Genomic DNA, 20,874 nt, shown 5'->3' with positions numbered 1-20,874 from the left:
GGTTTTGACAAAGTCCTCGTCCTCACACACATTAGAAGAGGATAAATCGTGTTAAATGCTTCATGGAGATCTGCCTCCTCCTTTGCTCCTGGAATTGAACACCATGCAAAATTACATCTTTACTTGTAAATGAGGTCAGACTAAAGGACTTTTAGAAGTCTAGAACTTTTTAAGGACTACGACATGCTAAATTACCACAAGTCTTTTGTAAAGTAAGCCCGGAACCTTCTTAATGACTACAGAATTGCTAACGGATGTTAAACAGACCTAAATGAGCTTTTTCTAAATGACAAACTGATTGCTTCTCTGAGTCAGATCGGGGCCTGGCTGCTCTATAGCACTGAGCTTCACCCAACATGGGGGGGCAGCAGAAGTATTAGGCTTACCAGTAAAGTGAATTTTCCCTGAGGCATGGATGGTCACTGTCAGGCCAGGCCTCACTTTATAGGAGGCACCAGGGAACATCTCCGGCTCATAACTGTGTGAAAGGAACACAAAATAGGATGGAAGTTTGAAAATTCTGCAACTTTCAGTCACTGTCGCTCTGACTTAATCCCTCTAGAGGCAGATTAGAATTTTGTCCTCGCTGTCAGTGTTTTGCTAAACACATCCTGAGCCTCAAATGAAATGCATCTTCTCACCTAAACTCGAGCAACCACCAAAAGTCAGCACACTCTTTAAATGTGTAATGATGAAAGCGTGATGCTACATGTAAATAAAGGGGGTATCTCCTCACTTGCACTTCATTGGATGGGCCGCTTTCAGTTGCTCCAGATTCACTGGGAAGGTCTCACAGCTGGCCACGATGTTTTGGACCTGCCAGCCCTTAAGGTGAACAGGGAAGCCCAGCTTTTGGATGATCCGGGCGTATTTCCTGGCTGCAATTCGTGACTGCTCCACACTGCAAGGCCCAAACAACACATTCCAACCCTGGCCTGAATACTTTGTCAGTTTAATTGCACACACACCAGCAGACTTACCTTTTGGCTCCCACACAGATTAAACTGCCTGATCCGTAGACCATTGCAGTTGTATGGGGTTTCCGTATCCGCATTATGAGGCTATTGTGAGTCTAAAATAACAGGAAAAGGCTGATTGGTAAATGAGTTTTCTGTAAAATGGGTTAAAAATTAGATCAGATTACATTTGATGTTTTGTTTTTTTTTGTTTTTTTCCATTTCTAGTTTCTTTACCGCTGGGTTGTACTCGACATTCTGGCCTTTTGAGGCGATGAACCTCAAGTCAACTTTGCAGCCCAAACTGACCGTACACACGACATTCCTGCACACAAACATTGCAGTTTAAACACCTCTTGAAGGTAGCTAAGGAGAAAATAGGTGATGAGAAGCTGTCAAAATAGAACTCGTGTTGACTTACTGGATTAGTATGTCTGTGACGGCTTCTTGCTGCTCTGCCACATGGCTGGTAGCAACATCAGGGGTCTTAGCAGCCACCTGTTGCAGGGATGGCCCACCTGGCAGAGCGGGATTCATATATACATGTAAATAGAAGAAAGAAATGCTTCCTGAATGATGACCAGGCAAAGGAGACAAGCAGGGTGGGATGATCACACTCTCCCTTTATTGGGGAGACATCACTCAAAAAATAACATCTCCAAAAAAACCTGTTTTTTTTTTAATATCCCTTATTAATTATGTTTAAACATTAAGAGTTGTTAAAGAAGTATTGTCTTACCTATGAGGTCCTCGCTTGACAGGTCCCGCAGGAGAAACTCCATCTCCTTGTCTTCAAGGAGGCAGAGCTCCTCCACAGTGAGCTCCTTGATGCTGCTGGTGGCAGTCCTGTCATCCAGGCTGGCCTTTGTTTCCTCCTGATGGGAGCCCTGCAGGAAAAAAACAAAACAAAAACCCCAGCTGTGTCGGACCATCAACAAATCAGAGCTTAAACACTGGTTTGATGCTTTCTACTTTTATTCGGACATTCTCACTATCTAGTAAATCAAAAATAGCTAATAGGTAATCGAATGCACCCTGTACTTACATTGAAATCGAAGTTTAAATCCAGCCAGTCCATGAGGCCGTCCAATTCTCAACAAATTGGTTAACCTGTTAGAGAGAATTTGAGTATGAATGTATATTGTTTACAATTTTTGTTGCTTCACCTCTGTGTATATTTTGTTTTGAAATATTGAGGAACATACCCTATGCTATCAAATCATATTGAGCTTGCAGTGTGTAGTATGTGCCACAATTCTGTTGTTTCAGAAATGTGGCAAATGTTCCAACAGAGATATTCTGGGTAGGTGAATTGGACAACCCTAAAGTAAAGTTCCTCAAGTATTTGACAAGGATGTATTCATATTGTATAGTACTGTAAAGAAAATTATCAAATAGGTCAACTAAGCTATGCCAGCCATAGTAGCTTCAAAAGACAAATGCCCTATGCAGGTAATTTCACCAGTAATATTAGTCTGAGGTACATTTTGACATATTTTCTCCTTTATTACCAAACCAACCAAATCTCCTGAATAAAACAAAAAATTGTAACACTCAGAATATACTCCCCAGATGTTTATGCTAATGAAAAATAAAATAAAAGAATAACAAGCGTCAATAAAACAATTTTATTTTGAAAATATCTGCAAATTAATTTAGAAATAGTGGCCATCACACCCTCCTAGCTTGGATGACCGTGACAGTGGGAGTGGCGCAGCGTCTCACCTCATCCATCTCAAACTGGAAGCAGATGTAAGCAAACCGTAGACTGACGGTGCAACAAGTCCTGGTTAAGTTTAACAGGCAACGAGACAGTTAAGAGCAGAAAGATTAACAAGTCTGGGTGTGAAAATATTCCGGGGGGACGCGGTCAACGCTGTTTAACGGCAGCAGCGGCTGCTAGCAAGCTAAAGTTAGCCTAAGCTAGATGTTTGCGCTACCTCCGGTAAACTAAAGAAAAATGTCCAGAGGCCTTTTTTTAAATAAAAATAAACAGCTTTTTTCTTATACAGCATAAACTAAGCCCGTTATTGAGGCAGCATGAGAATTACCCCACATTACATAAAATAAAACTGCAATTTGGACTTGGTGTACTCACCTGGGGATGTTGCAGCAGTCTGGGGGAATTTATCCCTCAAGGGTAGCAGCTGTAAGTTATTTTAATGTCAGTCTTGTCCAAAATCTATAAATATGTCTGGTGGAAGTGTTGCGAAAATGCTAGCTATCTAACGATCTGTAAAGTTGCGTAAATCCGCGAAGTTTAACTGCCTGGCATTCCAGATTTACAACTCTTTGATGTTTTGTTGCATTTTGAAACAAATTTAATAAACTTCGCTTTCATTGGCTGTCGTGTGTGTGACATCACTTCCACCCAACAACAAGTCTTGAAGCGAGAACTCTCTCAGCAACTTCTACTCCAAGTTCCACAGTTAACAGCCTTTACAGTCAAATTATGTACATCAACAGAGAGGAATGTGTCTGCTGTTAGTGCCTCTTGTCCTCATTCTGAATTCTGTTTTTTTTTTTTTACTAAACCACCTCCAAGTGCACTGAGCCCCAATTATTATTGAAACCGTGTTTATTCCTTTACCCCGGTTTGTTCCTATATCCTGGTTTGTACCTATACCCTAGTTTGTAACTATACCTCAGTTTTTTTTTTCCTATATCCCATTTTGTACTTACACCCAGTTTGTACCTATACCCCAGTTTGTAACTATACCTCAGTTTATTCCTATACCCTGGTTTGTACCTATACCAAGTTTGTTCCTATACCCCAGTTTGTAACTATACCTCAGTTTATTCCTATACCCTGGTTTGTACCTATACCAAGTTTGTTCCTATACCCCAGTTTCTACCTGTACCCTAGTTTTTAACTATACCCCAGTTTGCTCCTATACCCTTGTTTGTACCTAGACCCCAGTTTACTTTATGTCATTATATCTCGGAAAAATTTTAGTGAATCTGATTTTTGTTACAGAGTCCTACTAGTTAAACCAGGACCAGTCAACGTGACCAGGTTGTCCTCCCAGATTATGATCATTATCAGTATGATGTAATTTTTGGCCACCAACCTTTTTTTACATTCGATGTTTGGAAAAAAAAAACTTTACTCCTTAGGTATGATGTATTATGTTAATAACATACTTATAATCTTGTAAAATACCAAGAGGAAAAAAAATTAAGGGGAGCTAATATGTCCAGCAGGTGGTGGCAATGTGTCTTTATCCTTTTTCTTCAACTGCAGATGAAGCGAAACGAAGAAGAGGTGGTAAACATCAACACGGAAGTATAAAGCGCAGCCCGAGGTACAAATTCTGACACTCATGCTTTCTATTTTTGAGGATATTTCTTATTTTCGAGCATAAAAAACTGGGGTAGTTATTTAGTAACTGTCATTCTTTACGAGGGACAGTGAGACTATAGTACATTCGTTACAACCTGATGGTAAATATTACGTTAATATGCTAGCTGTCTAATCCGGAGTTAGCAAAACTGCGTCTGATTAGCTTAAAACGCTAAAGAATACGATTTACATGATAGTTAAAAGAAAAACGCCGTCAAGCTTAACTAACCACATTAGTATTGTGTTTGTCCAAATTTGGCTCATGTAGGCTGAAAGTACTTCTGTGACATCTATTTATAATTAGCAATGGAGGGCTCCAAGTCGTCGAGCACTACGATGCAGGTTAGCTTCGTGTGTCAGCGGTGCTGCCAGCCACTCAAACTGGACACATCCTTCAATGTGCTCGATCGGGTCACTATCCATGAACTTATCGGTATGTATGCTTCTAATAATCTACCATCAGCGATGTTTAATGAAAGGTTGCGTAATATAAAGTTACAATGTGCAATGGTGTTCTTTTCAGCTCCGTTGGTCACAGTTACTCCCAGTAAACAGACTGACAGCAGCGAAGGAGAAACGGCATCAGAGGTAGGATGAGATGAAAACAGATATATTAGATCACTGCAAATTGTAAGCAGATTATGTTCCGTTATTAGAACGAAATGTAGCCTGTCTATCTTGCATCAATGGTGAAACTACTCTGATGAGAAAACACTCCACCCTCAGATTTTTATTTTGAAAAATTACTTCACAACTTTGAGAAGACTTAATAATAGATTGACGGTTATCATAATTTAATACATACATGTTTTAGCTGAAACAATATTTGAAACCTCCAGGAGAACTTTGTCGAAAACAAGCAAGACGGAGTATCAAGAAAATACATCCCCCCTGCACGGTGAGCACCTCTTAAAAGAGATAAGCAACAGCTAATTACCTCTATCTGTTAACGAATGCTTTTGAAAATGTCTTATGGATAAATGATCCATATTTCCCTTGTCAAATGAGGTGTGAATTGGTGCATGAGACGCAAGACTTTAAAACCCTGAGCTGAGTTGGAGTCCTGACTTTCTCAGCAGGATGATGTCTACTGAGAGTGCAAACAGCTTCACACTGATTGGAGAAGCATCTGATGGAGGCACCATGGAAAATCTCAGTCGTAGATTAAAGGTGAGGCAAAGGAACGTGTTACTTAGCAGTGTAATGAGGTTGCCTTATGGATACAACTTGTGGATATGAACTCAAAATGTCTGCTGGTATAATGACCACATTTGCGTGATCCTCTATCATCCAGGTGACCAGTGATCTGTTTGACATCATGTCCGGTCAGACAGATGTGGACCACCCACTGTGTGAGGAATGTACTGACACCCTATTGGACCATCTGGACACACAGCTCAACATCACAGAAAATGAATGCCAGAATTACAAGTGAGCATGTTCAAAACAAAATGATTTGATCAAAGAGGAGAGCACCCGCTTACTACAAATGTAATCCATACAAAGGCCGTTGAATCATTTGTGTGTGATGGTTTTCTCAGGCAGTGTCTGGAGCTCCTGTCACACCTGCAGGTGGAAGAGGAAGAGACCCTACTCACAGAGCTGCAGCAGCTGAAGGAGGAGGAGGAGGCCCTGGTGCAGGAACTGGAGGCTGTGGAGCACCAGAGGGCCTCTGTGGCCCAGGACCTGGCCCAGAGCAGGATCCACTGTCAGCAGCTGGACACGGAGGAGCTGCAGTGAGTGACACGAGAGCATAAATATGTGACACCTAACAGTCACACACACCAATTTGTCTCTGTCTGGCGTGTGTCAGGTACCAAAAGGAGTACAGCGAGTTTAAACGGCAACAGCTGGAGTTGGATGACGAGCTCAAGAGTGTTGACAACCAGATGCGTTACTGCCAGATTCAACTAGATCGACTAAAAAAGACCAACGTCTTTAACGCCACATTTCATATCTGGTACATACACGTGCACACACATGATATTGCCAATGCAAAGAGGTAATGTTTGTCTCCACCAGAAACAAAGACTTTGCAAATATGTATTATACCCAGGACAAACGTGTATCATGAACTGAGAACCTGTGTTATTTATGTTCAGGCACAGCGGCCAGTTTGGCACCATCAACAACTTCCGGCTGGGTCGACTCCCCAGTGTCCCTGTGGAGTGGAACGAGATCAACGCAGCCTGGGGCCAGACAGTGCTGCTGCTGCACGCCCTGGCCAATAAAATGGGGCTGCGCTTCCAGAGGTACACACACACACACACATATATACACACACGCATACTATGCACTTATATCTTTGTGCATTCCAAGCCCATTTAGCTTAAGTTTACAACTAAATGCCTTACCTAACCCCTGTCCCTTAACCTAACCAGAACCTAATTCTAAGCCCGACACTAAAACCAACTCCTGAGTTTGAACATTAGTTTTCCTTGCCATTCTGATTTTTAGCTTTCAGTTATTAATTTCGACTGTGTTTTACCTCAGTTGTGAGAGGCTGTCTCCTATATATCTTTTTATTTTTGTTTTTTACCAACACATTTTAGCCAATTCTTCAAGCATACGTACAGTTAAGCTCCAAGAACACTTTTTCCTTTATCTCCAGATATCGCCTTGTCCCGTATGGAAACCACTCCTACTTGGAGTCACTGACAGACAAGTCCAAGGTAATAAAACCATATTCTCAGCTCTCTCATCATTATTTCAACATCCTCTAGGCTCCAGTTCTTGTGATTGTTTTGCTCTTGCGTTTGTTCCAGGAACTTCCACTGTACTGTTCAGGTGGACTGAGGTTCTTCTGGGACAATAAATTTGACCACGCCATGGTGGCCTTTCTGGATTGTGTCCAGCAGTTCAAAGAAGAGGTGGAAAAAGGCGACACTGGCTTCTGTCTTCCATACAGGTGAGATCCAGCAGGATGCGTATACGTCCCACCTCTGGACTCATTAACAACTGCGTCTTCACAACCATTGTAGATCTAAATAGTCCTGAAAATTTGAAAACAAATTATAAACCATCACTTAGTCCGGAGGGTCTGTGTGGATTATGCTTTGAGGTAAATAAAGTACATTTGGGAGACCTTTAAGGATATCACCCTTTCAATATTTAAAGCATCGCCACCAATGTAACATTAAATTATATACTTAGTTGTTTAATAATCCCAATAAAGTTTACAGTACCGCAAGCTGTCATCAAACATCCCAGAACATTTGACTTGCTCTGCACTGCTGTCGCAACCACATAAAGGACCCTCCTGTGGAGAAATATGACCCCATCAAATGTTTTTTTTATTATCAGGCGGAGCAACAGACGGGTGGTTCCATGGTGGCATTAAAACCAAATGTCAGTTTGATTATATTTTAGTCGAGTGCTTTTACAAGACACCCAACCATTCATCCCAGTTGTGTCATCTCTGGATTGCAGTTGCCAACCATCCCTTAAAATACCCAGTCGTCCTGTATTTGGAAGACTGATGAGAGGTGCTGTCGATGTTGCTATGACAACAGCACGGGTTTTTAAAAAAAAAACGAAAAGAAAAAAATAATATAGAAGAGAAAGGGGGGGGGGGTTTGAACACAAACGGCTGCAATGACATAAGGTGTATGAGGCCGTCTGCCTCCAGAATGTGTTCATTAGTCATGGTGGACTTGTTGATGTCAACCAGCAGGGAATCACTAGAGGGTTGATCATCTCAACAGGCATGGATGTGATCATGGTTCAGTCACGTGTAAACGCATCGAGGGACATGTGTCCAGCTGCTGAATCGAAATGAAAAATCCAGGCAGGAGATAAATTAAGGATGAAGCCTGAATAAATGAGCAGAGAATGCAGGTGCTTCCGTACACAGGAAGGGACGAGGGAATATATTTCAGGTCATAACAATGTTATGAAACAATAGTGATGACTGGATGGTGTCTTTTTCTTCTGTCTCAGGATGGATGTGGAAAAGGGCAAGATTGAGGACACAGGCGGCAGCGGTGGCTCCTACTCCATTAAGACCCAGTTCAACTCTGAGGAGCAGTGGACCAAAGCGTTAAAGTTCATGCTCACCAACCTGAAATGGGGACTGGCCTGGGTGACCTCACAGTTCTACAACAGATAAACCCACTGGACAGAGTCCACACCCCCTCTAAAAAAAACTGGAATTTGTTGTTTTGATCACCGGGCAACAGATATGCGTGCACCATCTTTAACCCTTTTAAGGTGCGTGTGTGTTCATCACTAGGATTGTGTGTATTTACACGTTACAAAGATTAAAAATGAAGAGTAAAACAAGTGGCTGCAGATGGAGATGAAACGATGAAGGACCGAGTAACTACAGGCACATCACTCTACATCCTGGTTTTCCTTCAAACTGATAATTTCAAGTTTCACTCCCAGGCTTGAATGTTCTTACCTCCGTTCCGTCAAAACGGACAAAGAAATTCCACGTTTCCACCAGTTTTGTCACATTTCTAAATTGTAAAGTTCATGACGTAATAATGGGCAAGGCAAGTTACAACTGTAGTATTTCAGTCAGCATTTCGTTGATTTGGGATGTCTTTTTTTCCATTTGCTGGTTAAATTCACTACAGGCAACTTTTATATTTAAAATTGCACTGAAAACAGCGACTTTGTATTAAAAAAAAAAATAGCACCATCTTTTGAATTTTCCTGCTTAATATGCGGCAGATACTTTTAATGATGAGTTTAATAAACATCTTGTGCTCTGAAAAATGTTTTTGATTAAACTATAAAGGGAAATATACTTACTAATAAAATCATTGCAAAGAAGTCCCCCCCCCCCCCCCCAGAAAAAAGAAACTCCACAGGAATAAACAAATGTTTTTTAATGGTTTCATAATTATTTCTTTTGAGAATATTACCTCTCTTCACAACACTCATTCATACTCAACCCCTCAAGGTTAACAAAAACATGGGGTGTAAATTTCATGGAAAATATGGACTTAATTGAATTAAGCAGCGGACTTCCAGTTATCCAGTAAAGTATTCAAAATAGTTCGGTATTACTCCTTCGATCCTCCATCTTGTCTTAACTCTGAGCCTCTATGTGGTGCCAGGCTCTTCAGCTTTGGTCATCGGGCGTCCCTCAGCACTGGAGGAGCCCTTCCTTAAAGTCCCAGGTTCAAAACCTATATAGGGAAACGTACTTGACCACTGCAGGACTGAAAATAGTTGAGAGATGCGTTTCAAGCAGTATGGGATGGCATTTCAGCGATGTGTCTTCTAAACCTTCAACCGAGGAGAGGCAGGTGGTCTACAAACTGAGCCTGTCACTTGTGCAAATCTTTTTGGGTGCTTTTACTATTCATCACATAAAAAAGCCCCTTTAAAATGAGTTTTAGTGTTAGTGCATGCATATGGGCAAATCTTTGGGTTCTACTGAGCCCACAGCTAGAGACTGGCCCTTCATTTTTAACCATTCCATGATGATGAAGGTGATGGTGGCAGTGGTGGGCACACTTACTGCTACATCACCACATCATCCCTTTTGGTTCCATTCACACTTCCAGGTTTCCCTCCATCCCATCATGCTCTCTGGCTACCAGGAAAGTAAAAGGAGGAGCTTCAGCGATTGCGTAACGTCTCTGCGTGGCTTTGTACTCATGGGGGGGCAATCATACTCTCTTTAGTTGGAGGCACTGCCACCGTAGCAGCCGGAGGTGGAGGGAATGGGAGGGGCCAACGGTGTGGTGTTGCTGGCCAAGGCCTTTCTAATATGTGGCATTAGGAAGGGGTCGCTCGCCAACTGAAGCACGTCCACACGGTCCTCCTTGTGATAAGCCAGGCAACGTCGAATGAAGGCCTGTGAAGGGACAAAAGAAAATAATCTTATCTCTGCATTAAAAGATATGAATGTACCAGCATCATGTATTTTACCACTTTCACCAGCAGAGGTCACTGCTGCTCAAGAAAAACTAAATAAAATTCTGATTTAGTGCATAAAAATTCTGAATATTTGTTGGGTTCAGTGGAGGGAATGAGGGCCACACCTTTGCTTCTGTGGTGACCACAGGTTTGGGGGGAAACTGCACCTCGGTAGCTTTAAGTATGGTGTTTTCCTGGAGGATATCCTGCTGGGACTGGTTATGACCAAACGGCTGTAAAAACACAGAGTGAGGGGTTAAATATAGTTAATTTCACCCCAAAGAAAACAAAAAAAAAACCAAAGAATGAGTCTGCCTCGGACAGCACATTACCTTACGTCCGTACAAGCTCTGGTAGAAGATGACCCCGACTGACCAAACATCCACTTTGTTGGATATTTTGGGAGGCTCCTTACCCACTACGAAGCACTCGGGAGGTAGGTACCTGTAGGTTATGCAGTCGCGCCACACTGAAAATCAGTTTTCCTCTATGCTGCTCTGCTATGCACCCGTTTACCCAGCAACTGCTTCCATGGGAATCTAAAGCCAGTGAGTGTTCATACCAGTAGGTCCCTGCTCCTTGTGAGGTCAGCTCAATGCCATCTGAGTTGTAGCTGTCATCATCCATGATCTTGGACAGGCCGAAGTCAGTGATCTTAATCTCTCCACAAGCCGAGCCATTAACCAATAGGATGTTTCCTAAAGGAAGTATTTAGGCAAAACAAACTTCAAATTGTTTTCAGTGCCCCAAAACACCTGAGGACAATAAGTTAACTCGAATAAAAATACCTAAAGCTAAAGTGCATCATATTTTCATATAAATGACCAGACATTCAAGCCCTCACCAAATGATTTCATGCAATGATCATTGAGCTAATCGCAGACAAGTAAAGCTCATTTAGCAGCAATCCTGTGATGCTAGCAGGAGGCATTTATCAGCAGAGCTAGCTACTTCTGGTTAGCACTCTGCTAACTTGAACGTGGGTAATTAATTTCAAAGTGTGGCTCATGTAACTTTCCAAATGGACCAAACTGTGACAGTAAGTAAAAACTAAGAAATGCTGGTAAGGAGAAACGATTTAAATCAATTCCAAAATAAAACCCAGAGACTACCGGGCTTGAGGTCGTAGTGAATGATTGGCGGCCGAATCTGGTTGAGGTACTTGAGGGCGTTGACGATCTGCATGACGATAGAGCGGCCTTCCTTCTCGGTCATCAGCTTATTTTGTTTCAAGTAGAAGTCCAAATCGTTGCCCTCGCAGTACTCCAGCACTGTGCAGAACCTGGGTTGAATGGGAAAGATTTCACATGCACACATTCGAAGGTACATTAAAGCGGTGTTTGTTGCAGCCGATATTCACAATTTTGAGTGTTTTATTGTTCTACTGTTGCGCTTACGAGTCTGTGTCGAGCGAGAAATAGTCATAGAGTTTGACTATTCTCGGGTGGTCAAGTTCTTTGTGGATTCTGTACTCTCTACAGGCGTGTCTGAAAAGACAAGCGTACAGTCAGAATTCATGTGTATCTACTTTAAATGTACAGAATTAGGGTTCAAAGAGAGGTCAGAATTTCCTTCCCGGAGCAGTCAGGTTCGAACTCACTTGTGGTAGTTTTCCTTCTTCTCCTCCCGCCAGTTCTTGTTGAGTTGATGAATTTTAATGGCCACATACCGTTGCTCTGTCAAATCAAAAGCCTGGGGAAAGAAGATCATTTTTTGGAGATGCACCAACTTGGAATTTTTTGGGCGGTGATGGAAACCTATTTAGCGTACCTTGTAAACTTCACTGAAGCCACCTCTTCCAAGCAAATGTAATAGAAGGTATCTGTCGTTCAGCGTGGGGTGGTCTTTAAATCTACAGACGAAGACTTATTTCAGAGACTTTCAAGTAGAAAAACTGAACGAAGGGATACTGGTTGAGCAGCAATAGCACGTACTGAGAGTTGTCTTCGTTATGGATTCGCTTCAGCTCCCGAATGTGCAGGTTCCGCACTCGCTCCAAATGCTCCAGCTCCGCCTGGATCTCCGCCTCTTCCTGTGTACATCCCAACATTGATCAGCTACCCTTGGACAACAGCTCAAAAGTCTTGTAAACTAATCCCGGATGATTTAATGGCCGGTTATGTACCTTTTTGAGATGACCTATTCGAAGTTTGAAAATCTCCTCTTGCTCGTGATATTCAGCGAGTGACAATCTGAGATTGATCACAAAAACAATGAGTCAGCTAAATGTTTCCCGAGGACGATTTCAGTGCTTGGATTTGGCACGGTGACAGCAAAACAATTTGAGTTTTACGTTTCATTCTCCTGGCCGTTGCTCCTACTCTTCCGTTTGTTCTGTTCAATGCTGGGTGGAGGTGTCTGGGCCATGGAGGGCGGTTTCCTTTTCCCCAGTAACTTCCTCTGCCTCTCAATGTCCTCCCGCTGTGAGTTGACTCGCTCTTGCTGCCTGGGAGTAATAAGAAATTTTTTTAAAAAAAAAAGAAAAGGAGAGAGCAACAACAAAGTCTAATGTTTCTTTTATGCAGAAAATGCAAACATATGCTTGTGCTTATTTGAGTTCTGACTTGATGAGGTTCTGGAAGGCAAATCCATCAGTCCACTGCTCAGTGAAGGAGGCGCCGTGGCGTACAGTGGTGAAGTGGCCAAGACGTAGACGGTCCTGCATGCTTTTATCCCTGCAAGCCAACTTCTCCTGCTTTGACTACACACACACACACACGCGCACACACACACACACACACACAAGGAGCAAATGAGCGTGCAGCTGAAACGAGGTGAGACGAGCTGTCTGAAGAGAAGACGTTCCTACACACCTTTTCAATGAGGAGCTTCTTACTCATGGTCACACACTTGTTAAGTCGCTCTTTGAAGCGCTCCAACATCTTCTGCTGCTCATCGACCTGTCGCCTCAGGTCACAGTTAGCCTGCCAAAATGTGAAATCCTCATTCAAACTGCAACAGTGCACCAACCGTCAGCGTTTCATCTTGACAATACACACAAAATATCAATCCATCCATCCATTTTCTACTGCTTATCCTGTTAAGGGTCGTGCAGGGGCTGGAGCCTATCCCAGCCGCTTTCGGGCGAGAGACGGGGTTCACCCTGGACAGGTCACCAGTCCATCACAGGGCCAACACATAGAGACAGACAACCATTCACACTCACAGTCACACCTACGGTCAATTTAGAGTATCAATCAGCTTCGTCCCCTCTTGATGTCTTTGGACTGTGGGAGGAAGCTGGAGTACCAGAGAGAACATGCAAACTCCGCACAAAGACCCTGTGCTCGAGCCAGGATTTGAACCCAGAACCTTCTTGCTGTGAGCTGACAGTGCTAACCACTGCACCAAAAATATAATTTTAGGGGAAAAAAATTACAAAAATGTAGATGACAAATAAACGATATTGGATTTTTTCTTTCATTTTTAAAAGATATCCTCTGTGCTGATATTTTACAACTGATTTTAGATTGTTCTTACTGATGTGGATATCGTCTGCATAACAACAAAATGATGGACTATGATATTCATATTCTGTACCTACTGACAACAAAGCAATTCTTGATTAGGAGCTACAAACTAAGACCAACTTCATTTTCTTCTCACCCTCAGCAGGTCGTCTATCCTCCCCTCTTTCTTCTCCAGGTCAGAGTTCTTGTTTTTCTCCAGTGCCTTCAGTTTCAGCAGCGTCAACTCTGACTGGGACAGCATGGAGTCAACGGTAAACATCGTGCAGATATACAGATGCTTTTGACCCAGCCAGTAACAGAAACACATCAGGTTACACGGATGATGTGAAGCTGTGCCACATCTACAAACTCTGTCCAACTTTTGCCAGCGTTGCCACTAAACCTTCTTTTTTACAGTTTGTGAAACACATGGAGTTAATCTCGCCAAGCGCAAACACTGGTCCTGATGCAACATTTCTACCATATAAAATCGGTCAAGTTGGTACTGAGAGGTGATTCAGGACGACCGGGCAGTTACCTGAATGGCTTTGTGAGAGCAGGTGTGTGTGGGTGCCGTCTTAACAGAGCTGCAAGATGAAGAGTCTGTGTGGGCTGAGCTGATGGACGAAGGACTGTTGTGCTGAAACTAGATTCCAGAGAGAGAGAGAGAGAGAGAGAGAGACAGAGAGAGAGAGAGAGAGAGAGAGAGAGAGAGAGAGAGAGAGAGGGAGGCAGAAACGACTCAAGAGGACGAAATCTAACAATTAGGCAACACATCACAGGGAGATTATGCAAGTAGATTAAAAAAAAAGAGGTTCAAGACTGTAATTGATAAAAAAAGAGGCAAATCTATTAGAATACAACGGGACAGAAACCTTAAACATTAGTTTCTTAAATTCTGGACCAATATTTAATGTACAAGTACAATGTTCTTACTGCTATGTGGAAAATAAACTAGTTAAATAAGCAGTATGTTTGAGTGACGACTTGAGGTCGCTAGAAATGCCTCAGTCAATCTCTATTAGCAGAGGAATGAAAAGTGGGCCAAACATCCACCATTGTGAGGCCTCTGTCCAGAGGCAACTGGGTATCAACCGAGAAAATCACAGGCTAATATTTATAGCCACTGCTAACCGTCACTTCCGCTTGTCAGCATCAGAAATGTGTGCGTCGTTCCACAAAATTTAATGTACAAAATTGTGCCAGTTGCCTAGTAACACACAAAACAACAAACAGAGGTGAAATGTTGGAGGTCATAAACAGATGAATCTCACTCAGGATAAATGGTGAGGAAGAGCCAGAGGAGGAGGAGGAGGAGGAGGAGTAGGAGGAGGAGGAGGAGGGGAAGTATGGAGATGGATGGTGATGCTCACCGGAGGATTAGACAGTGAGTGCTGAGGAGAGGAGCGGACCAGCACAGAGATGCCCCGGGCCGGACTGGTGCCAGAACCACTGCTACCAGCAAACTGGCCGCAAGCGCAGATGAGAAGAGAAACCAGAGAACGAAAGGAAAGCTTTTATTTTGGAGGAAGGACCATGCAGGGAAAATAGGAACGTGAGGGAGAGAGAAATCAGGATCTCATTCGCACCAGAATGGCGACGTCGCAACATGCATTCAACGGGATAAAGAGACGATTCGCTCAAGTTATACTCACCTCAAAATAATCACTAATTTTGTGTCCTCTCCCCTTCCCTGTGGAAAAAAAGTAGAAACGAGATATAAGAGGAATGAAAATGTAATATTCAATCTTTTACTGTTGGTTTTTACAGAGCAAATATATGCATTGAAACATAGGCTAACCACAAGAAGCCTTTAATGGAATCTTTAAGGGTTAAGAGGAAAGGGATGCACTGCCTCCAGTGAGGAGCGAGCCTATGGTGCTGCCTCAGGGAAAGAGCCGGTGGCTGTTCTCTGTGCAACTCTGCTCTGAACTTTTCAGAAAAGGTGCTGGTGTCATCGTTGTCGCCCTTTCCTGCTCTCTCTATCCTGGCAAATAACCATGAGGGTTGTGGACTCAAAAAGAGAAGAAATTTGTTCTTGGCGTATTTGCTTATCCTGAAGCGTAGATGTCTGACAGGAACTACCATCACAGATGGTTGACTGTCGTGACGAAAGAAAAAAAAATTAAGAACGAGAGAGGCTGCAAACAAGCAAAGGGGCCACGCTGTGTACTGTGGACAGAGGTCGTACCCTGGCTGTTGTTGTCGTACATGTCTCCTTTTCTCTTCCTGCTTCTCTGGTCATTGGTTTTCTTCTCCGGTGTCTGAAAAGAGCGGAGAAATATTTCATCACGAACATTAAAATTACAGCCAAATTAAACTAAACATTATTGCGAGTGATGCCTGCAGAATTGCACTTCTTTTTCCTCAAAAAGCAACAATTCTAACTTAAAAAAGAAAACTTCAACAACAGTTTCTTGTCACGGATCATCGTCTAGTCAGCTAAAGCCAATAAGTCAAATTATGGCGCTCACAAGCAGAAACCCAAGTTGGTGGCTGAATCTGGCAACTAATCACACCGACTGCACTCCATTGTTAACAAGCACAAACTTTACACAATATACTTGAGCAAGCATCCACAGGTAACCACTACAAACCAGGACATAAAGGACCCGAGGCTATTTTTTGTGATTTTGATGGATTCTTTCCAACCAACCAACCTCCACTTCCTTGTCACTGAGTGATCCCGCGCTGTTAAGAGACTGGTTGGATGATTCACTGTTGGCTGAACTCTGAAATGCAGAAGGAGACACAACTGGTTGATTTGTCATGTCTTACTTTTGGGAAATGCTGCCATTTTGGTCTGTTTGTGCACATGGCGACTGTTTCTTCAATTGATACGAGCAGTTCGATAAACAGGGGCTCCGTGTTAAAAAAGCGCTTTCTAAAATCAGTCCAAATTATAAAAAGCTGTATTTTTTTCAATATTAATATCTGTGTGACCCACATCGGTCCATGAACATTTAACTGTCTGCTCTGGTAGCTTTACTCATCGACTCCTTCGCGTGGGCTTTGTTTTTGCTGTGGAGTGCAAAACAAATATTCCTTCCGAGCATCCGGAGTTGCTGGGAGTTGTTTAATGCTGCAGTGAGTTGTTGGGTGATCTAGTTCGTTCCAGCTAGTTTTGGAGGTGCCTATCTGCTAACGTTACACTCTGACTCCGAGTGATGGAGTACTGGGCTTTGCCGATAGGAGGCACTTTCCCCGTACAGGTCAATCCATTCATTGTCAATGTGTGACATTAGAGCTCATCTGAGCTCCAGCAAGGGTCTCACCTGTGCCCGTGGGTCGTGCCTGCTCTCCGCACCAAAATTTAAGTTAGATGAACTTTTGCACTGCGCGTGCTCGACACCCAGCAGCAAGTACACGTCCTATCTGAAACGCCAGTACGGGTTCACACAATCTTTTGCAAAAGTTATATTTAAATTTGAAGTATGCTCGCATCCACTGCTTTTTTTGAAGGTGGGCCATGAACTTGCACACAGTAGACAATCCAGGTGATATACTGAACTGATGAGCTACAGCTGTCAATTTGTCAAAAGCCCGTGAACAAAGAAGCCCCAGTCTGTCTTGTTTCGTACTAGTTAACTGCACTTATTCTATTGAAAACTCTTTTGTGACTAATAATCTCTCTCCGGAGTTCTTCACCCTCTGGAAGGAAGGAAGTTAGCATTTCCTTGTTCCCTGCAATACATCTAAACCTTCAGTTAACATGTTGCCTGGGAAAAGGTTTAGACTTTGGAAAACTACTTGCTTTCTTGTTCAGATGAACTACAAATAAGGCCTGTAACATTTAGAAAACTGACTGTTGACATTTGTGATTTAGAATCATCTGCACTGAAATGCACCTTAGAGCCCATACTGTTGGGGCATACGATTTAAATCTTTTTGCTAATCTGCAAGTCTTCAGATTGCATCCAGTTGGTACAATCAGTGCAGGGTGGTGCATATAATTCATGGCCAGCTGCTCAGCCTGAAGACACTAAGAAGAAACAGCAGGCTAATTGGTGCAGGAGACTAATGCTTTAAAAGGCCTGCTGGCTTTCTGCAGCTCAAGGTCACACATACAGTCAAGAAATTCAATTTTTTTTTTTTTTGCCTTGACATGTACCTGCAACGAGTGCAACATTTACCCATACTAACATATTCACTACTGTTCAAATTTGCACTTCAATACCACAACAAACAGACTGACCAAATCGTTTCGGAGCACAGTGGCGAATAAATGACAGTGATTGCTCTTCCTCAGGGGTTGCCATTTTCTCACAAGCGCACCCACCCACACACACACACACACACACACACACACACACACACACACACACACAGCCATACCCAGTTCAACAGAAGGGTTGCAGCATAGCACGCAGGAGGATATGCTGAGAGATTCAGCTGCAGTGCCATTTCAGTGTCACTACTATCCCTTGGAACAAAGAACTGCTGGCTACCTCCCATGTCAGCCAAGACAGAGCTGGTGTTGTTTTAGCTTTAGCTCATTGAGGAAGGGATCATTCCAGAGAGGGAAACTCACAATTACAGAGCATCAGTCAATACTGAGGGACAGAGAAGCCAAGCACCCAAACCTTTCCAGACTAAAGGAGTGACAGAGCTGACCAACTGCTCATGTTTGCAGTTCTACACAACAGCAGGGATGTTTGCCCAAGCTTTGCTATAAATATACATAAGCATATTATATATATATATATATATATATATATATATATATATATGGATACATAGATAGATACAGAGAGATAGAGGGGGAGGGAAGAGGGAGGGAGACAGAGAGCAAGAGAAAGATACCATTTGTTCTCCAAACAAAAACCACTGCATATGCCTCTATAAGCAACTTGCACCTCAAATAATTTTTTTGATACATTTCAAATCAACAAATATGCACTTTTATTACATATAGAGACACAAACCTTAGCCACACCAACTCCAGTGAAGCGAGCCTCGAGCAATTCCTGCCTGCGTGGGTCCAGACTAATAGCCTGGCTATTAAGTCCTTCCATCATGCCTAGAGACACAAGCAGGAAAATGAAAAGGTAAGTTGTGTGAAGTACATTACTATATAGTCATACAAGCCCTGCTGAGGAGTATGGCATTGGTTACCAATAGCACGTATAAGGAGGACTTTCTTATCTTGTCAATCCTAGGGTCTAACAACATTTTCAACATGGCTGCCTGGGAGCCTTGGCCTGTCATCATTCATGGCAGAATGCCCCTGCACTGCTTCTTAATGAACTGAAACAGCAGTATTAAGTTGCAGAAGATCTCTGAAACCTAAGTACAAGACTGACTAATGCCATATTCTGGAACATGAGAATTACAAAAATTCAGTCTTGACATTCAAGATGTTAATTTCACCAGTTGTAACAAGGTATTTAATAAATTAAGCATGCCCAGATGCAGGTCTCAAAAAGCTATGAATATTCAATATGATAGCCTCCAAGAGCTTCTGCTTCTCCCATTGAAATATTGTCCCATTCAATTTCATTTCGTTAGCGGAAAACATAATAATTAAATAATTTCGCCCATTAAGTCAACTTTAACTGATTCATTTTTGCCAAACACCCCTCCAAAATACTCCATCATAACAATGGTACTCAAAGATAAACGCTACCCAGCAAGCCAAAATATAAGCTTTATCGCAACTTTCAAAGCCGTAAACTTAATTTAAAAAGTTAGCAGATACTAGTGACAACATGCCATCTAACTCGTTTAACTGGAATGCTGTTTAACATTCGCAAACACAATGCTAATATTCTTATCAAACTAAAAAGAGAAAAAACGACAAGCTGTTGGACGATGTCAACAAAATTATGCACAATTATAAGTTTGCCAAATGTAACAGTGGCTATGTCGTGACTGTCACTGGACGAGCCAACTGGTAGGTTACCTTGACTAGCTAACGTTAGCGTTAAATAATCTACGGAGCTAGCAATTGTAGTGGTCTCACCTGGAGAACCTTTTGCAGTTTTCACTGTCACCCCCTGTCCTAGAAAGGATCTTGTCCGTCCATCCGGCGACAACAACCTTCTAACAAACACTGCACACTTCCAGGAAAGCTGTGTGAATTAAGTTACCCATTTGCTACAATTATTTCGAATCCAGGGAAGACATTTGTTAGCTTAGCAAACGCTAGCTAGGAAGTGCAGTGTGGCTGGCTCCTGCTGGTGTCATCCGGACAGGAGGCCTTGATCCTCGGGGTTTCCTCGGCCGTCTTGGTGCCACTGCACGGGCAAACCTGGAGCTGTCACTGCTCTGAAGCCTCGTCTCTGAAGCCTCGTCACATTTCTGCCTCGCTCGGTCTTTCTTTTGTCATTATCGAGCGGCGAAACTGTTCACACCGGGAAAAGAAGTTCAGTCACCTTGTTTGAGTCCATTCTTTAACGGGTGATAAAAGATCACAACCCCCGCAGCGAGTCCGCACTGGGCTCCCTGGAGAGCTTAGTGATGCCTCCCATGCGCTTGTTTAACAGATAATGTCAGCTCCTCAGGTCCTAACCACCCCCGAAAATTATTGGTCTTTACTTACTTAACGACTCCACCTTCTGTCATGCCCCAATTAATTTACATTAAAAATGAAATTTATGAAAGTGAACATCAATAAAACGAGAGTATGTTCCTTAAAAAAACAACCATTTTTTTTTATTACTTTGCAAATTCAGTTTTTATGTGTGTTGTATTTAATTGTTAATTTATCGTCATCATGGCTTACCTACCACCGTGACACTGTCAGCACAAGGGTGACAGGAAAAAGCATGTTGGAGGAATCCATAGCCCGGAAATATCCTTGAAACACGGATGAATAGAGACGCTTTTACCGATGCAGAACTTTACTGAGATTCGAATTTGACATTTCGGATGTATTAAGAAAGATGGGGGCGTAATTTCGACATCAAAAATTCTACTTGACATTGTGATTGACATGAAGTAAAGTGTGCCAGTGCTTGGGATTTCATCGTTTTAAAACTTTTATTCATGTGATGGTAAAACCACACCAATTTGTTGGAAATGTAAAGAAGTCATCTCAAGTACCGAGTTCAGTCACCTACCATTCACCTCTGTGTGCTTGTGTTTCTCAGCTGCTCCAGCTTCAGTCTTTATTTCCAAATCACATTTTCTCCTTCAGTGACAAGTTAAGTGTGCTTTTATGAATAAATGAAAATATGCACTTGTTTCTTTGCACGAACTACATCACCTTGCTTTACCTGTAGTTGTCACTGGGACCAAATTCAGCTTTCAG

At 42.5% G+C, this 20,874-nt stretch overlaps 2 protein-coding genes across 6 annotated transcripts; one reads left to right on the top strand and one right to left on the bottom strand.

Annotated features, from left to right (window-relative positions):
• Nucleotides 1–2,634: 2,634 nt before the first annotated feature.
• On the top strand, nucleotides 2,635–9,053 carry becn1 (beclin 1, autophagy related). Of its 3 annotated transcripts, none has more exons than XM_086195526.1 (13): nucleotides 2,635–2,708; nucleotides 4,201–4,261; nucleotides 4,604–4,732; nucleotides 4,823–4,887; nucleotides 5,139–5,197; nucleotides 5,379–5,469; nucleotides 5,594–5,730; nucleotides 5,841–6,035; nucleotides 6,113–6,259; nucleotides 6,402–6,551; nucleotides 6,911–6,971; nucleotides 7,065–7,207; nucleotides 8,239–9,053. In XM_086195526.1, the coding sequence occupies exons 3-13, from the start codon at nucleotides 4,606–4,608 to the stop codon at nucleotides 8,405–8,407; spliced, it is 1,344 nt and encodes a 447-aa protein (XP_086051652.1). In that variant the 5' UTR covers nucleotides 2,635–2,708; nucleotides 4,201–4,261; nucleotides 4,604–4,605; the 3' UTR covers nucleotides 8,408–9,053. The 3 variants fall into 3 exon arrangements, with proteins under 3 accessions (XP_086051652.1, XP_086051650.1, XP_086051651.1); XM_086195524.1 differs by having other exon boundaries at nucleotides 2,636–2,708; nucleotides 5,376–5,469; nucleotides 8,239–9,051; XM_086195525.1 differs by lacking the exon at nucleotides 2,635–2,708 and having other exon boundaries at nucleotides 4,568–4,732; nucleotides 5,376–5,469; nucleotides 8,239–9,052.
• A 72-nt stretch (nucleotides 9,054–9,125) lies between these two features.
• Nucleotides 9,126–20,415, bottom strand: LOC147239687 (serine/threonine-protein kinase tousled-like 2). 3 transcript variants are annotated; one of them, XM_086195521.1, is made up of 22 exons: nucleotides 20,347–20,415; nucleotides 19,585–19,965; nucleotides 18,548–18,642; nucleotides 16,283–16,354; nucleotides 15,814–15,886; nucleotides 15,278–15,315; nucleotides 14,996–15,088; nucleotides 14,161–14,268; nucleotides 13,780–13,872; nucleotides 12,987–13,097; nucleotides 12,738–12,874; nucleotides 12,467–12,619; nucleotides 12,299–12,365; nucleotides 12,108–12,205; nucleotides 11,944–12,025; nucleotides 11,774–11,865; nucleotides 11,571–11,660; nucleotides 11,286–11,455; nucleotides 10,736–10,871; nucleotides 10,506–10,617; nucleotides 10,299–10,406; nucleotides 9,126–10,111 (listed from the first exon to the last, which is right to left on the bottom strand). In XM_086195521.1, the coding sequence occupies exons 3-22, from the start codon at nucleotides 18,638–18,640 to the stop codon at nucleotides 9,935–9,937; spliced, it is 2,103 nt and encodes a 700-aa protein (XP_086051647.1). In that variant the 5' UTR covers nucleotides 18,641–18,642; nucleotides 19,585–19,965; nucleotides 20,347–20,415; the 3' UTR covers nucleotides 9,126–9,934. The 3 variants fall into 3 exon arrangements, with proteins under 3 accessions (XP_086051647.1, XP_086051648.1, XP_086051649.1); XM_086195522.1 differs by lacking the exons at nucleotides 19,585–19,965; nucleotides 20,347–20,415 and adding an exon at nucleotides 19,997–20,123; XM_086195523.1 differs by lacking the exons at nucleotides 14,996–15,088; nucleotides 20,347–20,415 and having other exon boundaries at nucleotides 19,585–20,129.
• Nucleotides 20,416–20,874: the final 459 nt, after the last annotated feature.

This window comes from Aulostomus chinensis, chromosome 23 (genome assembly GCF_037954235.1).
Source record: "Aulostomus chinensis isolate RoL2024-O1b breed Wild chromosome 23, RoL_Achi_v1.0, whole genome shotgun sequence".
Lineage (NCBI taxonomy): Eukaryota > Metazoa > Chordata > Actinopteri > Syngnathiformes > Aulostomidae > Aulostomus > Aulostomus chinensis.
The sequence above is the reverse complement of the archived record's forward strand: the minus strand, read 5'-3'. Positions and strand labels throughout refer to the sequence as shown.